At 40.9% G+C, this 23662-nt stretch overlaps 1 protein-coding gene across 2 annotated transcripts in view; it reads right to left on the bottom strand.

Moving 5' to 3' along the window:
* The window catches only part of ZBTB46 (zinc finger and BTB domain containing 46), a 56212-nt gene that overhangs the window by 20736 nt on the left and 11814 nt on the right, over positions 1-23662 (bottom strand). For both annotated transcript variants that reach the window (XM_050907085.1, XM_050907086.1), the window contains exons 5-6: positions 17828-18797; positions 66-347 (exon numbers count right to left, since the gene is read on the bottom strand). In XM_050907085.1, coding sequence (XP_050763042.1) covers positions 66-347; positions 17828-18797 — 1252 coding nt within the window. The remainder of the gene's footprint in view (positions 1-65; positions 348-17827; positions 18798-23662) is intronic.

Raw genomic sequence — 23662 nt, 5'->3', positions numbered from 1 at the left:
TTCTTCTCACTAAAGATTTCACTTAAAGTGTTAGTAAACAAAAAAATATAAAAACACAAACTTACGAGAGAGAGAATGCGTGCCTTTGGGTAAGTACTCAAACAGCAGAGAACTATCCTCTCCCAGCATGTCGGCTTTCAGAGACAGCAAACTGTTCTTACTCATGAGAGCCGCGCGCAGGTTGGCGACGGTGGCAGCCTGGAGCGCATCCTCCTTCTCCGGAGTCAGGGGCTGAGAGATGTAGCTGGCTTCCCCACCGATGAGGGCTTCATCGACGTTTGCGTAGGGGTCCGATCGCTCCACTCTGCTGTCAGAGCTGCTGGGCTCTGTTACTGTCACATCAGCACCTGCATGACGAAAGACGCCGTCAGAGCCGCAAACAAATTCCCGAGATGCGGCACACCGACCACGCGTGCCTGTCTAACCATGGGTCCAAATAACCAAGAACCAGGAACTTATCACCACCTATTCTGACCTTATTGTCACTTTTCATGTGAGAGTGTTGTTTCTCACCCCACCTCCCCCCCACTTCCAAAAGTCTGAAGATTAACTCGGCCGTTCAGAGGTTCGATAGAAAGCGCACCCACCCACCCCACAGCTGGGGGTTTCTGTTCTTCCAGCCTGTGCCCATCTGCGCCCTTCACTTCTGCCCCATCAGCGGGTCTTAACTTCAGTACCACGCACTACGAAGGCAGGGCAGAGGGAGAGAGATGTGTACAACCTCCCCCACAACCAGTAACTGGATAAAACATTATTTATTTGTTTATTTTAAACTAAGATTTCAGGACAGTCTGCTAGTACTGAAATTACATTCAAATGCTTAAGTTCTGGTTTTTCCATAATTCTACTCTGGTAGTCCAAATTTTCATTCTTTCATTTCTTCCCCATGATGAAGGTTTTGAAAAGTCCAGCAATAAACAGCCTGTAATAGTGGACTGCCAATTAGTATAAATCCCTTGGGGTCACTTATCTGAAAAATACACAGTCACCAGTGGTTCCCAGCATGTATCACAGGGTTGGTTTTATACAGAAGCGATACAGTTAAAAACAAAGACACAGATTAGCCACTTCACAACAGGTAACTACAAAGAAGCTGTATAAAAATGTAGCGGACTATTAACAAAAACATAAACTAGTGAACCCAAACAAAAATGAAAAAGCTATGATAAGGTTAATTCTTCCTTGTGGAAACACCGTTTATTTTTATATTTTTGGTTAAAGATTCTCTCTTGTTTGAACTTTGACTCTCTTATAGTCTTAAATAATATATGTATTTTTATGTAAAGGAAAGTGACTCTTATACTCCTCTCTATTCTTCACACAAAACAAAAAAGTTATCTACAAAAAGGACTGTTACCCCATTTATAAAGTGCGTAAAACAAACTGCAATTACCTACTCCAGAATGTGCAGCAGCAGAACTCAGCTGACATGCTCAAAAGCCAGTTGAGTACCTGGCAAACAGGGCTAAAGCTTCCCAACAAACGGATGCCTTTGTAGCATTTGTACTATCAAAATGTAGAGGGAAAAAAATCCAAATCCAAAGAGAAGGCATTGCTAATCAGTGATCAGATGGAAAAAGAAGCTGTTTTGCAGATCCTGAACATTTTATTGCCTCCGAGTTCAAAATACCTTTAAATCTACTTAATGCAAGAGGCAGCTATTACAGTTCAAAGTAGTGGTATGACATGTACAAAACTAACACTTGGCTGCTTTCACAAATTCATCTTGCACTTCTCAGGGCAAGGAATTCAGGTGTTGTCCATATACACCACAACAATAAACTTATCCCCGTACGAAGGTTTCACAACAGCAGAGCTCACGAGAAGGGAAGAGGAAGAGTGTGGCACACTAGCACTCGGCTGCAGCATTCAACAACTTCAAACCAAGGCAAGACATCAATCTGCATAGCCTTATTAAAAAATGCTCATGAGGACACTGGTATAGTGCCTACCTCCTGTAACCTGGAAAACGGCTGAAGGAAGACCATTATTTTTATCTCCCTTTTACAAGCGGTAACTGCCAGAGAAAGACGCGGTGACTTGCTCGAGGTGTCCAGCCCACGGAGCCAGGATCAGTCAGTGAATGTCCCAGTCCCAGCCCAGGGCACGTCAGACTCCTTAACACGTTCAGACTCACTTTACTAAGCTGTACCGTACTGCCAGTACCTCCTACTGTTAAGTTTTTCTACTTCCTTTAAAAAACACAAGAGCCTCAAAGCAAACAATAAGGAAAAAACAATCATTAGCAGAGCACTCCTACACCCCAGAGATGTAAGAAATACCCAAGGCTGGGGGCTACAAACACAGCAGCAGCAGTTACGTGAACTATCAGAGATGCTCGCTCTTTAAATCAAACCATTTTCCCTCCTCCATCTGTGTTTTGCTTGTATAATCTCATATGATCAGTTTTATTAAATCTTAGCCAAGCAAAAGAATTCAATTGCTTTGAATTTTTTCATATTTTGTCATCCCTCTGTTACTGAGTGAGTGCTTAACAGGTATATGCATTTTCCCAGATGACAATGAAGTTTGTTTTAAAAACAAACATTTCCGCATAAAGGGAAATTACACGAGTTTAAAAAACAGCAGCTGCTACAAAAGGTGGCGAAGAAAGTAAATTCTAGCCCATTAAACTGGTAATGTAACAGACAGCTTTATCAAATCAAAGCCGTTATAATACTGCTATTCCTCTGCTCCTCACCGCCTACACAGCAAATTTCAGCAAATAACTTGAGCCAGAAAGGGTGTTTGTCAACAAAACGGTGTTGCCAAATAACCGGGCAGGCAGTAAATCACCTTGCGTTTTCTCCCGTCCTTTTTCATAGCCAATTACAGATGCTGATTGACAGTTGCCAGAATCTGTCGCTGCCTGCTGCACATAAACACTAATTGCTAAAACACACGCAGATTAATTGTAACCACAACAAGACAGTAAATGTTCCTCAAAAGCCAAGATTAGAGACAGACAGTGAAATAGAGGCTTTAGAGCTTCCAGTATTTATAGCTGATGTAACCTAATCAAATACACATTAAGGCAAAATAAATATCCACTTAGTCACATAAGTACTAAAATACTCTCAGTACACCAAAACCCCAAAATGCATGAAGTTCCTCTTCACGGCGCCTCTAAAACCACTTCTCTCTTTTCTCTAGAATACAGCTTCTTTTAACAAGATTTAGCCAAAGAATTATATGAATCAAAAGTATCCGTCACTTCCCAGTAATCTAAACTGTTTACTACAGTGCTTCAACAGTACGTAAACCAAGCTTTAGTAAATGAGCTTCTGTTTTGCAATTATTCAAGGCAGCGGGTCACGTGGCAGCCCCACCACTCCATCCAACTCCTCCACATCTCATTTTTCACACCGCTGAGACAGTCCCTGCAACTGCACGGATTCCAGGCACCGCTCGCAGGAAATCCCGATCGGGGCAGCAAGCTAAACCTAGGATTAATGCTGCGCTAAAAAACTGAGCTCATTAGTCTCTTTAGCAAATAATTATTTTGCAGTTATTCTATTACACCAGCCTACTTTCCAAAACACAGAAGCTTTAGAAAAGCTTTATTAGTTTGTTGACTTGGATGAATATTTTTTTTTAATTTTTTTTATTTTCAAATAAAACACAGGGCCTATTTTTTACAATTTTGGCAACAGTATTTCCATGCATCTCTGAAACTCTGAAAACGACACTGAACTGGTAAAGTTCTTATCTACACACGAAAGCCTAATGTAAAAGGAATATAGGAAGCCCGATTACGAGCACCTTCTCACAGAGATCACACGTCCCAGCTGAGCATGGCACAACAAAACGCACTTCATTCCCAACCACGCTGACCAGGCGGGCTTTAACAGATCCATAAGCAGGAATAACGCTCACGCCAGTACAACATGAGCAGTACAGCACCCCGAACGCACACAGGGTGGCTGCTGTGCAGACATTTACACTGGGGCAAAACAAAACTGAACTGTATGCTTGCTCTGCAAGGGAAGTACAAACGAGTTTCCTGTGGCTGCTTTGCTACACTAGGCAAAGCCCAAACCCAGATCAGAAATCCCATTTATCAGCAGGCATGCCACTACTACCATAAAAAAAAAAAAAGAAAAAAATTACCTGAAAATCACATAAACTGAGCTCCTGTCAGTTTATACCAAAACCCAGGTATGAGAAAACCAAGTTGTACTAGTCAAAAAAATCAAGAAGTACTACAGACATCTGCCAGCCCCTTGGGAAGGGCTATGGCAGAAATCAAGGTGATGCAACTTACAAAAGTATCTGAATGAAATGTTAATGTGACAAATTGTTTACCAAGATCTAGGAGAAAATTGTCAGTAAAAAGCATTAAATCTAGGCAAACAACTGAAAAAATAGACATGCCACTGCAGAAAGACCAAGGAAAAGCTGCTCAATTTAAAGACTCATTTGAATACAATTAATTAATGGCTTTATTTAATACACAGATTTTTTTGGTATTTCTTCTCCCTGCTTCACTCATTTTTCCTCATTACAGCTTAAACTCAGCTGTTACCAAACTACCTCCTCAGTGTCTGCTTCTCTCGCACCACTTATTCCTTGTTTGTATTGTGCTTTTACCTTCTCAGTAAACCCCCAGTGGTGTTTTCTGTTGTTTCCCAGACTCCCAAACCTATTATGCTCTTTCATAGTTTGTTTTTTTTTTTTTAATCATTTTCCCCTCTTTCAACTTTCATTCCCGCTCTCTCATGTACATGGTTGACTATCTTCTAGAAATCTGTAGCTAGAGGACTAAACCCATGAGAAGAGAGAAAGGCGTGAATAAAAGCCATACAAGATTACATCTGCTGCTGGAAAATTCAAAGCAGAAACAAGCTCTTCCCCAAGAACTAACGGCAACATTTTGCCAGGTCGCTATTCCTCAATATTGCTCTTTTCATTACGGTCTCAAGGTAAGAGGAGATCCAAGAAGTCTGTCATCTTCTCTTCAAAGTCCCTTTCTGTTTGGCAGAAATACAAAGCAGAAATACAATGCTTCTCCCTTGGTCTTCCGAGTTTCCAGGATGAAGAGGTTGCATGACACGCATCGTCAAGCGACTGCCTACCAAATCAAAGCAACCCAACCGCCAGCGAGGTGGGGGAAGTCAGACAGCAAATACGGCAGTCCTTGAAAGGAGCGCAACAGTATTTAGCTTATCATTTGCAGCCAAAGCTTTAAGCCAGTAAGTTCTCTCTATCACCCTGGCAAATTTCAGGAAGCTTTTAGGAGCCCTTCCAACCTCTCCTCAACTGCCCTCGAATTTAGCGCTTTTTCACACAGCACAAGCCATTGCTCCAAGCACACCTTTTTTGAACGGCAGGTTATCGCTGCTCAACACCTGGACTAAACTCATCGGATCTTCACAAGTCTCCACAACCTCCAAAGACAACAGCAATTCAAGCCACCTCCTATCACAGAAAGCGTCCTTACCCTTTCCGCATAGCTCACCCGATCGCACAGCTGCAGTACCCGTTTCGGCAGAACTTAAGCCTGTAGGTGCTTCAGGAGAACAAACGCCATCGTCCTGCTGGTTTCACCAGCATCCTTTTAACCCGACATCAGTGACACCGTCAACTAAACCCAGCCCAAGTCTCTGGCTGCCTGCATTTTGTGGACACTTGCCAAAGCTAGGGGTGACAGCAAGGTCCCACACCTATCTGGAGCTAATTAAAGAAACACTGGATAATCTTATATCCTGCTCTGATTTATAAAGCACACTTGACAGTCATAAACAGTAGAACCCCCAGCTAAGTCCACCAAATACTTTCCCTCCCATAGGCAAACATGAAGCAGGGCTGGCAAGTCATACTGCTTATTTTCTTTTTAACACTTGTAAGAACAAAGCACATAAAAACCCACAGCAAAATTTATAGGGGGAGAGAATATTCTCTCTTTACATAAGTTAGGGTGGAAAGGTGTCGTGGTTTAACCCCAGCCAGCAACTAAGCACCACGCAGCCGCTCCCCCCTCCCAGTGGGATGGGGAGGAGGATTGAGAAAACAAAGTAAAACTCCTGGGCTGAGATAAGAACGGTTTAATAACTGAAGTAAAATAAAATATAATACTAACAATAATAAAAATATAATAATAATTGTAATGAAAAGGAATATTAAAAAAAAAAAGAGATAAATAAAACTCAAGAAAAGAAGTGATGCACAATGCAATTGCTCACCACCCGCTGACTGATGCCCCAGCAGCGATCTGCCCCTCCCGGCCAGCTTCCCCCAGTTTATATACTGGGCATGACGTTCCATGGTATGGAATATCCCTTGGGCTCGTTCAGGTCAGCTGCCCTGGCCATGCTCCCTCCCAGCTTCTTGTACACCTGCTTGCTGGCAGAGCATGGGAAACTGAAAAATCCTTGACTTAGGATAAGCGCTACTGAGCAACAACTAAAACATCAGTGTGCTATCAACATTATTCTCACACTAAATCCAAAACACAGCACTGTACCAACTACTAAGAAGAAAATTAACTCTATCCCAGCCGAAACCAGGACAAAAGGTGAGGGAGGGAAAGACAAACTTTCAGGTACGTGAGTCCTGCTGTCAGCAACAGAAAGGCAAGCATTAAGGAAAGTAAAGTTTGAAAACGACAGCAAATGAAGTTACATCTTAAGGGTCTCAGCAACAGATGACAAGTGAGTAGCTGTCCTGACTTGTGACAGCATTACTGCTGCATTAACTGGCTCCATTTTTAAGAATCATAGAATAAATTAGATTAAAAGTAGCCCTGAAGTCACTTCCAGAGTTAGATCCAGTTGCTCAGGGCCTTGTACAGGCAAGTTCTGAATATCTGAATATGGCCCTTCCTCCATCATTTGACCACTCCGTCAAGGATTTCCTCCGTTTACCCCAGGAGAATTTCCCCTCCTGTAACTCGTGTCCATTAGCTCTCATCCTTTCTCCATACACATCTGAGAAGGGTCTGGCTCTGGACAATCCTTCCGCCCCCCTTCTCTTCTTCAATGTTAAACCAAGCTGTCTCAGCCTCTCCTTGTACACAACATCTTGATGGCCTCGGCTGGGCTTGCTCAAGCTTGTCAAAGTCTTTCTTGTCCTGGAGATCCCCAAACTGGATCTTGTACTCCAAATGTGGTCTCACTTCCCTTAACGTGCTAGGTATGCTCTTCGTCAGGCAACAGAGCACGCAGCCAGCCTTCGCTGCTGCAAGGGCACGCAGACCCCTCTTCAGCTTGTTACTCACCAGAACACATTTTCTGCAAAGCTGCTTTCTCACTCCTTGGCTGCCAACCCATACTGCTGCATGGGGTTATTCTGTCCCACACACAGGACGAATTCCACATTTGTCTTTGTGGAATTCATGCTGTGTCTGGCACCGCTGCCTTCCAGCGGATCATTCCTCCCAGCCTGGTGTCATCCAAAAACTTGCTGAGGGTTCACTCCATCCCACCACCCAAGCTGTTAATGAACACAGTCAACAGCATCGGCCCTGGAAGCTACCTGTGATGGATGCAGGCATCGTGCTTTCTGGGGTAGTTGTTTAGGATCTCCTGCACACAGCTGGATAATTTTTAGTGTGGTGGCAAACGTAGGGGGTTTTTTTGTTTACAACATGACAAGCAGAAAGGGCAGAGAGGGTCAAGGGAAGAGGTCCCAACATCAGCAACTCCTCCCACCCCAAATGCTCATTCCTGCATCCTCCCCTGCTACTCCCTCAGTTGTACCAAGACTACATGTATAGTTGTGAGGTGAACTTGAGACAGGAACTAATATGTTAAAAATAAACGGGTTTATTAAAAAAAGTTATTTTTAAACCCAGATCAGTTCCCCAATCCGGTTCACTACATGGTTGCACAGACATTTTCACCGGAACAACTGCAGGAGAGCGTGGGGGTGCAATTAAGTACCAAGGGAAAGTGGGAGCCACTTAAACTCAGCTTTTCTTTCAAGGACACCGCCAAATTATAACCTGAGCCGAACTCTTCTGCAAAAAACTTAGGTGAAATCAAAGACTTAATTTTCTGAGGTTCTTCCACCTATTTGTGTCAAGTATCTATACATATCTGCCTGACAGTAGATTTCATCTAGAATTTCAGGGCTGATGTTTCTTGTATAAGTTTAGGAAGATTTGGCTTGATCTCCTTCGTGCAAAAGACATAATTAATTTTTAAACTCACAGAAAAAAAAAAAGCTTTCATTTCCTAGTGTTTTTTCTTGGGAATTAAAAAAAGAAAAAAGAGGAGCACCCAGGCTGGTAGAAAAATGACAATCTTTTACCAGCTGCTAAAAATATCCTTGAAGCTTGTATTTCAGATACTCCCTCCTTTCTAACAGAAATCCTTGAAAAGTGTTTCACAACTTACTATTTGTTAAGCAAAACCCAGCATTCTCACATACTGTAATACGTACATAAAGAAGTGATGCCATGAGCTATATTGGTTTTGATTAGCACTATTTTACAAACATAATAGTATACATGTGGATATAATAAATGTGCACAGCATTCAAAGCAAGCTCCAATTTCGTAAGTCAGGAAACTATCAGGCAAACATAGATATTTAACCACAACATACATGATCATTAAAAACTGCCTTTACGTTAAAGACTGTAAGATCTCTTAAGTGAATCCTTATGGAACGAAAAACGTGGTCTCCTTCAGGCTGCACTTTCCCACCCTCCTTCTTCCAGGTTTGAGTCCTACTACAACTTCTCAATCGTGATTCAAAGCAGGGTGACCTGGGACACTGTCCTGCACTGTCAGGATCTGAGTTGCTGAGCAACACCATCCTGCATAAAACTGCAAATTTCCAATGCTGTTACTATTTCTGGAGGGCTCAGGGGGAGTTCAGGCCAATTGAAAGGCAGCATTCATCATATAGGCTTGAATATAATTTTCAAGCCTACAGCCATAGGATGTTCACCATGTATGTTTTAGCAACAGAAACATTCTCCTCAATACCTCTAGAACAGTATTTCTAAAATAAAACAGGCTTGTTCTACGCAAATACAACCTGGTTTTATATTGATATTTCTGCAGTGATATTCTAAAAGCACAACTATATCTCCACCTTTGTTTTCCTCAAAACAATAATCAGTGTACAAATATCAACTGGAAAATTCCCTCCACTCCTCCAGGTATCTGAAAAAAAAAAAGATTAATTTTTATCTCTTTCCTGTCATATTTGTTTTTCTAACATTGAATCAAATTCTGCAGATATTTTTCTGTGGTCTGTGTCAGCAAAACGAGCTCCTGGCCCCAAACCCAGCTGCTTGCTGCTGCTCTCCCACCGCCTGTTAGTGACCTCAACTCAACTGTTTGTAGGGCTACAGAGTAAACCTGGTCAACAAACTGATCTTCCCCAAAACAAGATACAACAAAACACCCCAATCCAAAGAGAGAGAAATGCTTAAATTGGATGAGTTAATTGTTTTTGAAACTATTCTAAAATGGAATAATAAAGCGGTCCTCGCAGGAGGAGGAATGACTGGGCAGTGCAGAAATACCTTAAGCCACACTCTTGTTTCCCCAAAAGATGCAGAGAATTGTACAGTAACTTCAAACTATCACTTTAAAAATACTAAGGTTGACTGTAAGCTTAACGTCTTTTTCTGAGTCTCATAACTCACACAGTAAAAGGACTGATACTATTCTCTGCTGCTCCTCAGTACAGAGACAGTCTCTTGCTGCACATCTGCACATGAATAGACACAAACATGAAGGGACAGAAATACAACATTCAAGTATCACATTAAATATGAACACTAGTACTCATGATATGACAGGATGCCGAGTTATAACCTTTGAAAATCCTCAGAACAAATATTTACCTTTTGAAACAAGTGCCTGTAAGAAATGTAAAAAAAAAAAAAAAAATTTCTGAGACCAATACAGCAAAGTTAGTTTTTGGTTTTGATTCTTAGACACTGCATCTAAGGAATGAATTCCTACTATGTTTTAATGCAAAAGCAGCACTTCAAATAGGAAAGTGAAAGTCCTGAACAGTGATGATTGCAAAGTAGGATTAGAATTTTTTTATGTTAAAATTATAAAACCTTCTTGATTTCTCACTTGTAATTTCAGTAAAGAAACAAAAAAGGGTAAAAAAATTTTTTTTTGAAAGGTTGAGATCTCTGTAAAGATAAGCCTAGTATAACCTTGGCACAAGGGAAAAATAAAATAGTGAGAAGGGCACTCAACAGAGGGGAAGTGCCTCTGATCTCTGGAGTTAAAGCAGATGAACAGAATCAGGGCTGCTACCGTAGGGAGGAGGAGGAGGAGGAGGAGGAGGAGGAGGAGGGCGGCTTTGGAGCCTGGGGAAAATGGAATGCAGGGTGGGGAAAGGAAACAGACACTGAGCTTTGAGCTAAAGCTGGTTTAGGGTGGAACCATTTTAAAGCCAGGGTGTAGCCAGGGAATAAGTGTCTGGGTTTAAAGCAATGATTTTAGTTTCCAAACTTGAAAATAACCTGACCTAACCCTTTAATAACAGCAACTCAAAAGACTTATTCCTGCAAAGATTGCATCCTAATAATTTTGTTAGCCTGTAACTGTGGTGATACGGGGACCCTGAATTATTCACTGAGCACTTTATGCAATGTTTCTGCAAAATTCAGCATACAGACACAGAGGTCGGGGGGGGGGTTGGGGTTGGTTTTGTTTGGTTTTGCATTTTGCTGCAACTAGCAGCCACCTCCACACAGTAAACTGGATACTTCATGCGCATGAAGAGAGTACCAAAGACAGTCTAGAAACCTGGGCAGCTCCGTAAGCCAGAGGAATGCAGAACATGGGCTAAGCTGATTTCGGTGCTAAGAAAGAATTCTGGGGGTGGCATTAGAGCACAAATGTGTAACCCCTCCAGGTCTGGCTGCGAAAGAAAGCCTGGCATTGCCGACTACCAATGCTTCAGGCGTCAAAATATCTCCCCAATAAAAACATCATTAAAATCCCCTCAATCATAGCAAAGAAGATTCTAATGCCTTGCACCGTAACTACAACTTCATGAAAAGCAGGTGGAAAAACACAGGAATTAACTTAATTTTCCAAGTGGCAGGCAATTTGTAATTTACTATTACCTGCCCTCAAAAATACTCCAACACCTTTCCAATAAGCTGAACGTTTTGATCCAAAACATCTATCCTCCTTAAAAAGTGATCCTTCCAAAATTGAGCATAAAGGAATGATCCAAATAATGAACTAACAGTAGGAAACTATTAAAATTTGAGCCCGTGTTGTTTTAGGACATCAGATACTAATCTGACAACTGAAATTTTAACCAGCCTAGTTTTCATTCATGGCTGTAACAAATACTGCAACACGTGCCTTAAGTTTTTACATTGCAAGCAGAACTCAGACCATGGCAGATGGACTGGAGACTCCATCTCTTCAAAGCAAAATCCATTTAAAGGAAGAGTAAATGACTGTATTCTGTCCCAGTGATTTTTCCAGCTACCATGCTACGCAGATCATTTCAACACTGTACGTTTTCAATCTACCTACTAAGACTTCCCTCAGCATCTCCTTCAATACATTTGTTTTAGTCCCATAAAAACCTACAATTTACCAATATATCTTTATTGTAGGTAAGATGAATAGAGAAGATCAACTATGTGATACCGCGTCTCACAAAAAATAGGCTTTTTGTACACTTTTTGAGGAGCAGGGAAAGAAGTTTTGGATAGGCCAGAGTAGACAGATCAAAGTGCCACTAATGGGAGACAGGCAAGGTGGAACAGCACGTGGCAGCACTATTATTTACCGTGCAGCTGCATTTCAAGCTGGAGCAAAAGGTTTTTAATATTGGGCTGCAGAAGTTAAAAAGAAGAGTGAAGAATGACTGGACAGGAAAGAGTTAGTCTCAGTAAGGTTTATCCATCTCTAACGGGAATAGCTGGGTACAAAAGCCTAAAAATCAATTCATTCATTGTACCTTAACGCTCAACAGGTATTCCCGGTACAGACACGTTCTGGTTTAACCTTGCTCCCTCATCTTTTCAGTCTGTCTCAGATACCACCTTTACTACACCAAATTCAGGCTCTTTGTTCTCAGAACTTGTTCTCAGTTCTCTTTTTCTATTATCCCTCTTCCTGCTCCTTATTCTCTTCTCTCCTATACCACGCTGCCTCTCCTTCCCTTTCTCTGTCTCCATTCTGTGTTGGCATAATCCTTCACACCAAATAGCCTGCGTTGCCAATTGCAAAGCCCCATTCTTTCTGAGCTCATTCACACTGCATTTTCTTTATTTCTTCATTAATATTAACCTTCAGTGCTAGCCTGCAGATCATCTTTTTTCTTCTCTTTTAAACGCCAGCTCTTCAGGACAGGTAAATTGATTATTTATAAAGCATCATGTAAAGCCAGAAGTATTATACAGGTTTTGCAGAACAAAAATCTTAGAGTTCCTTAAACACCTGAATCCTGAATACAAACACCACGCTCATTTTTTTCCTCTTCTCATTATGCAAGACCCCTATTCCACCACTTGGACTAATATGCTTGCCAAATATCACAACAGCAACAATGGAATTTTCACTGTTTTTTAAAAAATAATTATAATTAAAAAAAAAAAGAAGGAAAGATTTGAAGATTTGCATTGAAAAGGTGAAAGAGTTACAGGAAGCCTGGTAGCTTGCTGAGAAAAAGACTTTTTTTCAAGAATAAAATCATCCTATAATAAGACAATCTACACATTCACCTACTTGCACTCAGACAGGTCCAGAGACCTCACCTGCACAAAATTAGTTGGAGAGTTCATCTAGACCGAGCTCTTTCTTGCCTCCCTCTGAAGCCTTCTGAAATGTAAGCTCACTATATGATCCAACTGTTAAGCATCTGTGCTTGCCAACAACTCCTGTAATCATAATTTGCTCCCTAGAAACCAAGACAGAAAAAGGGATAGGAAAAGGCTTACGACACCAGCTGTCTCCAGTCTTCACGGAGAGCCAGTAGCACAACTCCCTGCAGCAGGCACTGAAATCAGATTGTGTCATTGGAAAATGATGAACTTGAATGTCTCCTCACCACGAGGGAGGAAATTTGTGCATAATTAAAGATTTTGATGGGAAAATATTAAAGGAACTTGGAACTCTGCGAAGTCAGGATATCGTAAGTCCTGTTCATCCTTCCCATGAAGGTCACTACTATGGGCTTACTGAAGTCCTGAAGCTCTTCTTACAGAATACAACAATTTCACTACATGTAACCAAAGTAAAGCAAAAAGTTCCCAAACTGTAGTGTCTTTAAAAATGACTGTTCTGTTTTGAAAATAATTAGCTTCATTTCACAGTCAATTGGCACACAAAAATTCACTTGCAGCTTTAGGGTGCAAACACTCAGAAGATGTGTGGGAGTATTTCCTTAGAAATAAATTCCTGAATCATAACTACTATGCTTGAAGTAACACATTAATAAAACCATCAATAAATTCTTCAAAAGACACCCTCCAAGTGACAGAGTTTTCCATTATATGAAGAGGCAAAACCAGCAACGTTTTGCTAGCTAAACAGCCCTTCTAGTGAAGGTAACTGCCCTCTTCGGCGAGAACCTTTTAAATAAACACCACCCGATCCTGTAGTCCATGCACTCAGGACGTGTAATCCTGTAAAAACTTTATCCAGCAATGTTAAAGGAACAGCAACCTAAGGAAAATGAAGATGCTCACAGCACACTACTACTGCTCAATTTTGTAAGCATCTTTGATATTAAGACTAACAAATAGCAATCAAGAAAAAAGGTTAAAATAAAAGGCAGACCTGTTATTTTGGCAAGTCTGTGGAGGAAATTCTTCTTGGCTCAGTTATGAAGAAAGTTATTATTTATAAAAGCCCATCCTTCAGTTTACTTTGGAGAATTGCTGTTCCAAGTTAATGCGGCTTGGTGAGGAAAACATATATACAAATGTTTCATACAAGGAATGACAGACTGACATCCTGAACAACCCAAACAGGATGAGAAAGAAAAAACCTAATGTGTTTTATGCTAAACAGAGAATCCAAATTAATAAATTGAAACTAGCGTGAAAAGATGGTCCTCATCAAGCTTTGTGCTTGACTGACACTACCCTGTAGAAACTGAGAGCTTAATCACATTCTCAATCTAGCATCTCAACTTAGTTTGCGTTCTTTTGCAAATCCTATTTGATCATTCTTTCTTGGAGGAAGAAGATATACTCTTTATGGCAGATACTAAGAATCTCTTGCTTCAGTTGCTATTTCCATGATGTTAGATTACCATTAATAAGATTACTCCAGACACTCCTTTTTATTTTAATCCGTAGTGTGATCAAAGTCAAAGACTCTCAGCAGCACCCCACCAGCATCTGGAAAAGAATCAACTGATTTGGAAAGAATTTTCTTATCCTTTCAATTAAAAAAGAAATCTGTGTCTTTTTGAGGCCCCATTGATTCATATTTAAGTACAGTCTACTTATGTATTTGGGACACTTTAGTACACCCTGCCTGTACTGATAACAACATGTTTCCCACTGAAAAAAGCACCACTACCAAGTATAAAGGAGCTGTTAGTTGTTTCAAAAGCCAAGTTTCAGTGACTGCAATGTGCTTCTTGGTAACATAACATAAATTAAGTAATCCTGTATAATACAGGAGTAGGAGAGTATTTTTAATCTGTGAAGTATACTCCCCCAAATAATCACTGAATTAAAAGGGTGATGCAATGGTCACTTGCAAGATTCACCTTCCAAAATGTTGCTTGCATGCTGCTGAAACGCAGTGCTGCTTGCAAGCAAGACCAAATGAATATCTTGCAAAATTTCAGGAGGAAGACACTAACACCGAACTTTTAAGATGGACTCTCCTAAATCAGCTTTTGCATTGCCAGAAGGTCTGGGTTAGTCCTCCAGTATAGAGGCATCTGCAAATGGTACCCAAATTATCCCACAATGAGGGCTTTCAGACTGAACAAGCAGCATCTTAAAGTAACTGAATAGATCAGAAAAGTGAATAAGCCTCAAAGAACAAAGAGTTCTACATAACTTTTTTCCTCTTAGCTACTTACGAAAGAACATTCAACACCCATTTCCTCAGCAAACGAGTACCTTTTCATCTTACCTATGAACAATACAGATAGGGACACTTCTAAATAAATGAGGTAAAAAAAGAGCGCTAGACTATGAAGTCTGTTTTAAAGAATGAAGCCTGACACTACTAAATCAAAGACAACTTCAAGCTGAAATTTAAACACATCCCAAATACTCATTACACAGTGCAGACACTTGCCATTATCCATTTTCACACAAGAGAATCAAATTTTCTTCACGCGTAGGAGCTAAGTTTGCAACACCCCTAGACTACTTCTGAATTCTAGCAGGAGAGGGAAGAACCTGGGGTACCAATAACCAACCTAAGCAGAACCCTGTAGCTTGGCAACTTGGGAGATGGAGCAGTTCGCAAGAGGGTTGCTTCCACCTGCTGGAGATGGGAAATATTAATGTGAGACCAAAAGACCCTACTGCTTGGAGCGACCCAGACAGTGATGGTTTGGGGGAGCAGGGATGCTTTCACTTCACAGTGAAAGAGAAGCAGCCTCACCTGAGCGACCAACTCTGATTTCACCCAAACCACACATCTACACACACAAGCACACGAGAGGCTTGCTTGCTGACAAGATGTCCAAACGTTAACTGAAACTGAACACGCACAGATCTCAAATCCTTTGAAATCATACCAAAAAATCCTCCAAAAGACAAGAAAATTTGACCTAAAATACATGCAGGGCTCCTCCTGCTTAGGGGAAGCACACATAGACACTCCTTGCCGTTAAGTCCATACGCACCCATCCCAGAATTTCAGGCCCCACAGCGCAGAAAAACGTCCCTTTTCAGCTGGGCAGAAAGCAGAACTTCATCTCTGCTCGCCTGTCCAGATGGCCAACGTGGGGAAACCAAGAGCAGCTCGGTGTCCAAACATCCCCCTTGCTCAGCATGGTTACTTCTACTTTGCACACATTGCTCTCAGGGCAGCAGCCAGACCAGCTGGCCACTGCCAACATACGCAGCCCCTGTGCCTGCTCAGTTCTGGCATTCCTCTCGTTTTGGACAGTGACAAGTGTTGCTATTCAGTTTTTTTTCCTTTACCAGCACTAGCGGAATATTGAAACTACTCCCCCAATCACCACCATTCAGCTTCCTCTTTCCCATCCTTAGAAACACCTCTTTTATTGGAAACCGCACTTAAGACAAGATTTGGAACAAATAATTTGATTGTGCTCGCTGATGCACTGTCTCAGCACTGTGCCGAGTCCAGACCCGAAGCCATCTTCCTCTCATCTGCAAACAGTTGTAAAGAAAAAGGTTGCTTCTATTTAATTCCTTAACAATTAGGAATTAAATAATCTAAACTTCATTCATCTTCCAGTAACACAATCTCATATTTTGCACTGTTTTCAGTACTTTAAAAGACATTCAATCTATAACCAATTTGCTAAGACGATCAGAGTTGCAGTTCTGTTTCTGCAGTCACTCCAACATGTGCGGTTTACTTCATATACCTGTCCAAACCCCACAGACAGTCAAGTGATTGAGTTGTTTTTATGGGATGCCGTGAAAGTGAAAAATATTTGCGTGTGAATAGCATACCAGGCAATCCATGCTGAATCTTCGTTCAAAACAATCCTAAAATACATGCATTATAAAAACAGGATTTGTTATAAATCACTGTTATCTTAAGTTATCTCGCATTTTTCTTCTAACTGACGCTGTTTAGATTTTATCATCAGCCAATTAGAATAATTACATGCAAGCTTGCTGCAGCAGATAACTGTAAAACATAATAAATCTTAAGACATTTGTAGAGTTACTCGTTCAATGAAAACCGCATTTAAACTTCAGTATGTAAGCAACTTAAACATCCTTTTTCAGCCCATAAAGACTCTTCAGTACTATTTATATTGCTTTCTTCATCTGCATTTGGCAACATAAGGGTATATAATCTCACACACCCTTCTCCTGGCTGACTTGGATTCTGGTATGCAATGAAACACAGGCTAACTGACAGCACAGACCAAGTTCTTCAAATCAGCTTGAGGGAGTTTAATACCATACTCCCTTAAAGTCCTTAGGAAAAAACCACCCAAACTCCTGTATCAGTAGGATTCCTGGATCTATTAATTGCCAGTGATTAATGAATCAAACAGGACAGTTATCTTGAGACAGAAAATTAACTACTGAAGATTCAAAAGAAGTCAAGAAAACATTTTTCTCCCTGGCTGCTTTTAAAGTGTATAGCCACTCATCTCAGAATACAAGTAGTCACATATCAAAATACATTTTAAGCCTTAGTAGTACCTCAAAACAACACGTTATTCTTAAGAGTTACCAAACACCTACCTTGCCATTACCAGCAACAAGCTATGGTGGTTTTCTTGCACATGAGAAAGTGACACCTGAGTATCAGGAAGTACTGAAGACAGTAACGTTAAGACTAAATTACACCTGTGTGTGGTGTAATTACATCATCAATATACTACGCAAGGAAAATTCTTCAACCTTAACATCAGTTTGCATACCTGCTAAAATAAATTCCAACCTTTTCTCTCATTAATTCCAACAATTATGATGGTGTTTTGGGGGTGATTTAGGCTGTTCTATGTCCAAGGCCAAAACAAAACTACAGACTTCTTTCAGAGGAGAACCAGCCTGTGATGCTGTGACACTGAGGTTCCTGACTGAACCGTACAGTGCTTGGTTCTTTTGAACTGCTGGCAACACAGGTTTCTACATTTTGCAGTTTCTGGCAAGCTAATATATTTCAGACACTGGTAAGATCATACCATGAACAGATCTAATTAACTCAACATTTTTAATTTCAGCAACGGAAATCAGAAGAATGACTTACTTGGGTCTCGACTGCTGTACGGCCATCCTGAGGCAGGTAAAAAAGATGGCATTGGAGAACTTGCCCTGCTGTCGTCCTCCACTTGCTGCGTGATATGCCGCACAGTTTCTTTATTTTTTCTGTTCTTCCTGCGCCCAGTGGGTTGCCAGCCATCCCCTACTCCCTGTTCTGAGAATGCATTCTGTATTGCACTATCCTTGGCAGAATGTAGTTCACTCCCTCCATAATGTGACGGTGAAACCTGTTCCTCTTTGATACGTAAAGACCCATAGCCCATGTCACTAGACCAGAGAGACTGGGATGAAATGTCTTCGTGGCTGTCCGTTTTTGGTTCTTGATCCTCTTTTCCATAACTACTCCCTCCTTCATGGCAGCTGGCAATAGCTGAATCTCCAGACGAGTTTGCTGGACTTGTTCGCCGAGCTAACCAGGGAGATATACTCCTGCCAGCCACCACTGCTGAAATCAAAGCATCCGTACTACTGCTGGAAGGGGCTCCAAGTTCATAATCGACGAGGTCATCCGAGGCATCAGACTTTATGCTTATGTCGAGAGCTGCTTTTATGAAATTGTGACAGGCTTGTACAATATCTGTCATTTGCAGATAGCTAGCAGCTGACATCACCTCAATGACGTTTCTGCTGGTCAGCGCTAGGTGTGCGGAATACATGAAGTCAATGATTGCTTTAAAGCCTTGTGCAGTTACAATGTCTAAATGGGTGACTGTGGCCTGGTCGGAGGTTTTCTGTACCTGGCAGTACAGCGTTTTGAAGTAGCGACTACTCCCAAGCAGAACGTTTTTGTGAGCCTTAAATATCTTCCCCTCCACTATAATGCAAACATCACAGAGGATGCCATGTTGTCTCTGCTCGTTGAGCTCACGCAGCAGATGACGGTAGTGGGAAGCAATCTCCATATCTTCCTTTCGGTTATTCATTTGGAAATCTTTGTGTTTCCTCTTCCACAAGTCCTGTATGGGGAAGGAAATGACAGTATTACAAAATCCAGTACAAGCTTACAGACATGTTTTTCAAAGACTGAGACAAACCCCAAGTTGTACCAAGTTAAGTAACAGGTTCATCTTGAAAGAATGCCACAAAATACAACTACTGCCTAGAAAGACTGCACATTCATTACACGATGCAGCTTATCTTTACCAGACTTCAAATAACTTACATTAAAAGGGACTAGATTTGAAGCTCAATCCTCCAGTGGCTCATAACATCCCAGAGAAACATTTCTTTAAATTACTAAAGAGTTGTAAGAAAACCTGTCTTAAGTTACTTGGGTAAAACAGCTGTCAGTTTTTACTGTTTGGGTTCCAAACAGTAAAGTTTGGTTTTGAAAGTAGTACTACACTTGAAACCATGCTGATGGAGACAAACTATTGAAGAGCGCTCTGTAACACAATTTCCTCAAGGGAACAAGCATTAAGTGTAGCACACTGAATAGCTGAAATCCTCAAACAGCAAAAGCCAATTGAAACCAGCTATTTCCTTTGCTATATTGCCGTTGAGGGGCTATAAATACTGTTTTCAAGTCAGAAGAGCAATAGGCAAATCCAAGACCACAGATCACAAAATTTTAAGTCCCCACCCAAACTAAACTAACAACAGATCAGAACTATGAAATTAATGTTATCTGAAGCTCAACTACTTATAAGCACCAAGATTTTTAACTTTGCAATAAAACATGTTATTTCCTTGGCTTTACATCTCCAAGTTTACCCCACAACCACCCAAAGATATGGGTAGAGAAATTCTAATAATCACCTAAACATTCATGTTTAGAAAGCATGCTTATGACCAAAATAACAAAGTATCCATCAAGCTGAGAAGAATTCACAGGACTTCTGATCACCTTTCATAAAATTTGACAGTATAATCCAAAAAAAGGCTGGTTAGTGCCAGCAGCATGGCAGACACCCATATCTTGTAAGTTATGCTCCAAATTATCCTCCTCTTACACCCCAAAACAGAAAAAAAGGTCTTAAATGTGGATGTTGACAGTAATCAGTGGCGCTAATATTTTCAGATTGAATTTTATCCCACCTGCAAAGTACAAATACGAGAGAAGTACTACATCAAAGTGGACAAGCACATACATACATTTTTTGCAGCATTCAGTAAATCGTTCCTACCACGCAGCTTAATCTGTTGTCCATTCAGCATCATCAGAAACTCCCTGCCCTTCGTCTCCCAAGGTGACACTTCACTGGTATCAGGCGTATCAACACATTCTGTCTCTCAAGTGAGATGACTTCAAGTTCACAACACTCAAGGTGTTACAGACGGACGCTGGCAGCACCAGAACAGACCGATGAAGTACCCTCCGCGACACCATACCTCAGCAGTTACTACCTTTGCAACTCCATACTCGCCTTTGCTGCCACAGCTTTGCAAATTCCTTAGCATCAATTCCTGCCGTTTTATCTAGCTTCTATCATTTATTTGGAAATTACTATCAAGATTTATATACCGTGTAACAGTGGTTTAATGGTCCAACTGATTAAGAGCGCCGAGCTGCCAGACAACGCGAAGGATATCTACTCCTTTCTCTCAAAAACTTAAATTGGTTCCAATATAAGAAGTTCCAACTGTAAAATTGACATGTGGGTCTGCATGTCACCGTACAACTGTAAAATTGGTATCTGCTGACAAGACCAAGTTCCGAATGTAATTATGGGCAGGTGCACACATCAGAAGCCTGGATTTAGGCTACTGGTGGTTGCTGATAAAACCAAAATCACTGTAGTTCTGAGGTCTTACGGTCTTGAAGCATCCATGGTTAAATATAAGCACTGTCAGGAAGGAGGCTGATGTGAGCTTGAAGCAACTTTCTAACATACATCGAGTTCAAACACAAATTCAGTCCCATCTGTTCAAATCAGCTCCCAGCAGTGGGCAGTCCTAGGACAGCCATGATTAAGAAAGTTTCCTGACACATGCAAGTGGGTTTCCTGTACTGTGGAATACAGATCCATAAGACCTCTGCCCCCTTCCCCTAGTCTGCGCTATTATTATCATCTACAGGAGCAAAATAGCTACAGTTTAGCCAACACCATTGGCTAGAAAACAACCTCTCAGCCCACAGAACATACGTGACACAGGACCTTTCTTCTAGAGAGCCACCTGACGATTCAAAAGTTCAAGTTATGCAAGATTGCCTGCACAAGCTCCTCCAGTCCCGCAAGAATGGAGCTGTCTCTTCAGCAGTGTTAGAAATGCTAATTTGCAAGACCAGCTGGTCCCTGCTCATTGAGAAGCGTTTGCTTCCCTCAAGAGAGGAAGGACCATCTTCCTGCAACACAAACAGGCTGAACCGGTGTTCATCTATTTCAAATCCATACAGCTTTTCTACAGAATTAAGCACAGAACGCACAGAGAAGCTAATCTTTTTTTTATTTGAACTGGAAGAGGTCAATAATAGTGTAGCTCTACACTATCTGAATGACACTACCTATTTACCATTGAAATCTGCCTGGAGACCTCAAATCAAATTCTCACACAGAAGCCATCTCCATCTCAAATAAATGAAATATATTAAAAAAAAAAAAAAAGTCAAACCAAGAGTCAGGGAGTAAGGAAAAAAAAAGATAAATTGATTTTTCAGGTGTTTGGCCTGAAAAGGTTGTGATGGAACCAGCCAGCTCTCTAACCCAGGCTCTGAAGGTGGCTGCCACCGCTTCCCAACGTCTTCATATTTGAGAGAACCACCTCTTAAGGCAGAATGACAGTTCAGTTTTGTCTTTATTCCAGAAACCACTACTGCATCTACTTTTAGGAGTTGAAGAGTCAGCTTAGTCCCCTCAGGAAATATGAATTGCCACACAGGATAAAGTGAGTTGTCCATCACCAATCCTGTCTTAAACAGCTGCCATAGCCACATGATTCAGAGGAAGATGCAAGAAAACCTCACAGCATACAATTACGAAGCGATCAGAAGCTTTCAGATATGGCATTTCCTTTTTCTGTTCCTTCATGAGTATCAAAATCCATATTCCAAGGCATCAGCTCCCTGGAATCGGGGGGGGGGGGGGGAATCTCCTGCAAGGATAGGGTTTTTTTCCTCAATTTAATACAGATTAGCATCAGGAGTATTTGTCAATGTCTTCACCTGCTTTTGTGCATTTATGCAACAGCTTTTCTTCTTGAATATTTTTCACCTGGAAATTACACCGATTCCTCGAGATTTTATTTCTTTACTATTTCATATATTTATTCAGCTTAGTTCAGTGGGTTGGGTTCCCCCTCACTGTTGATAACAGTCTATTTTAGATACACCTTGTCCTTTGTTTAAGCTGCCTACGGCAGAAACCCAGATTAAAATATTTGTCTCTTGCTACCTTTGGTTTAGACTGCACCAGTTTGAGGCTCAGGCATTGACTAATCTGGTGCTTCTTACAGATGAAGCACTTGCTAGCCTCTTTAGGAAATAGCTTTTCTCTGACTTTATTTCCTACCAAGGGATTTTTACTAAACACACACACACACACAAAAAAAAAAAAAAAATCTATGCAAGATTCCTTACTGGCCTCCCTCCCACCCACCAAGCTCTTGACAGAAGACACCCTCCAGGCAAGCCATGGATGAACAAAAGCGTGTCATTACAGTAAGGATCATACAGTCCTTGTATCTTACTTGCCCACATTTCCAAGGATGCTGGGGACAAGAGCAGGGGGCGTGTACGTACCTTTTGGACAAGAAAGCAAAAATACCTGACATTCTAAAATACGATGAATATAAGAAAACAAGTAAAAATAATGACAATATACATTCCTCTACACAAAGGGAAGACAACTTGTCCTCGTTCCAAAGTACTTTAAGTATAAAGAGATAGAGAGATGAATGGGAAGACGCCCATCAAAGAGCAGCATCCTTTCCACTGACAGGTGGGCACATTATAGCACTTTCAAGTATGCAAGCAATGATGTGGATGCTCCTGTGTTCAGTCTAACCAATAAAATTTAACATCTTCTAAACCAACAATTATTATTGTAGATGCCTTGATCCTCCTCTGTCTAAAGGGCTGCTACCTTACACACATCGTTCCACATTCAACATTTGTCACAGCATTGTACCTTTTAAATGAGAGGTCTTTGGGGGAGAAAATTAAATATGCCTCAAATTCAGAGGAATTCATTAGTTTTCTGTCTACCCGTGTCAAACCAGAACATCCGTTTAATGTCAAGGATCACTAGGGAATTAATCCAAGTTAAATTTAAGGCAATTTGCTAGTAGTTAAAAATTCAGGAAGCTTCAAAACCCTGTGCTCTTGTGTTCCAATTTTACATGCTGCTTTGTGGCTTGTTGTTGGGTTTTTTTTTTTTCCCCTTTTCCTGGTAACGATATTTATCTCCTCTTAAAAGATGTTGTGGAAAGATTTCTTCAGAAAAGCAGTACCCTTCAAAGTTGTAGCAGAAGCATGGTAAAGATGGAATAAACTGTGGAGATTTTTTAGAAACAGACCTCAAAGATCAATGATGTATTTTTTTGTTGTATCTCAGGTCTTTTTAGTACACTGAAGGATTTCAAAGTTGAGCACCTACTAAAATCCTTTAGGCCTGGGCCTGCGATGACAGCACATGGCCACAACACAGCTTTCCAAGAAGCCAATGAACCATGAAAGCTCACCTGCAGATTTTCCACAAAAAAATTGTAGCAGATCAGGCTTTCTTCATAAGTCAATCTGCAGACAGTACAGTAATTCAAGTCTATTACTTTTCCAAAAATAACTAAAAAAAATTGTCCCTAAACAAATACCACTTGCATATAACAGCAAAAAGAACAAAATATAAGCAGATTTAATAATCATTTTCATGCAAACTTCTGTGAA

Source organism: Gymnogyps californianus, chromosome 17 (assembly GCF_018139145.2).
Source record: "Gymnogyps californianus isolate 813 chromosome 17, ASM1813914v2, whole genome shotgun sequence".
Lineage (NCBI taxonomy): Eukaryota > Metazoa > Chordata > Aves > Accipitriformes > Cathartidae > Gymnogyps > Gymnogyps californianus.
This window is presented reverse-complemented; position numbering and strand designations above follow the sequence as displayed.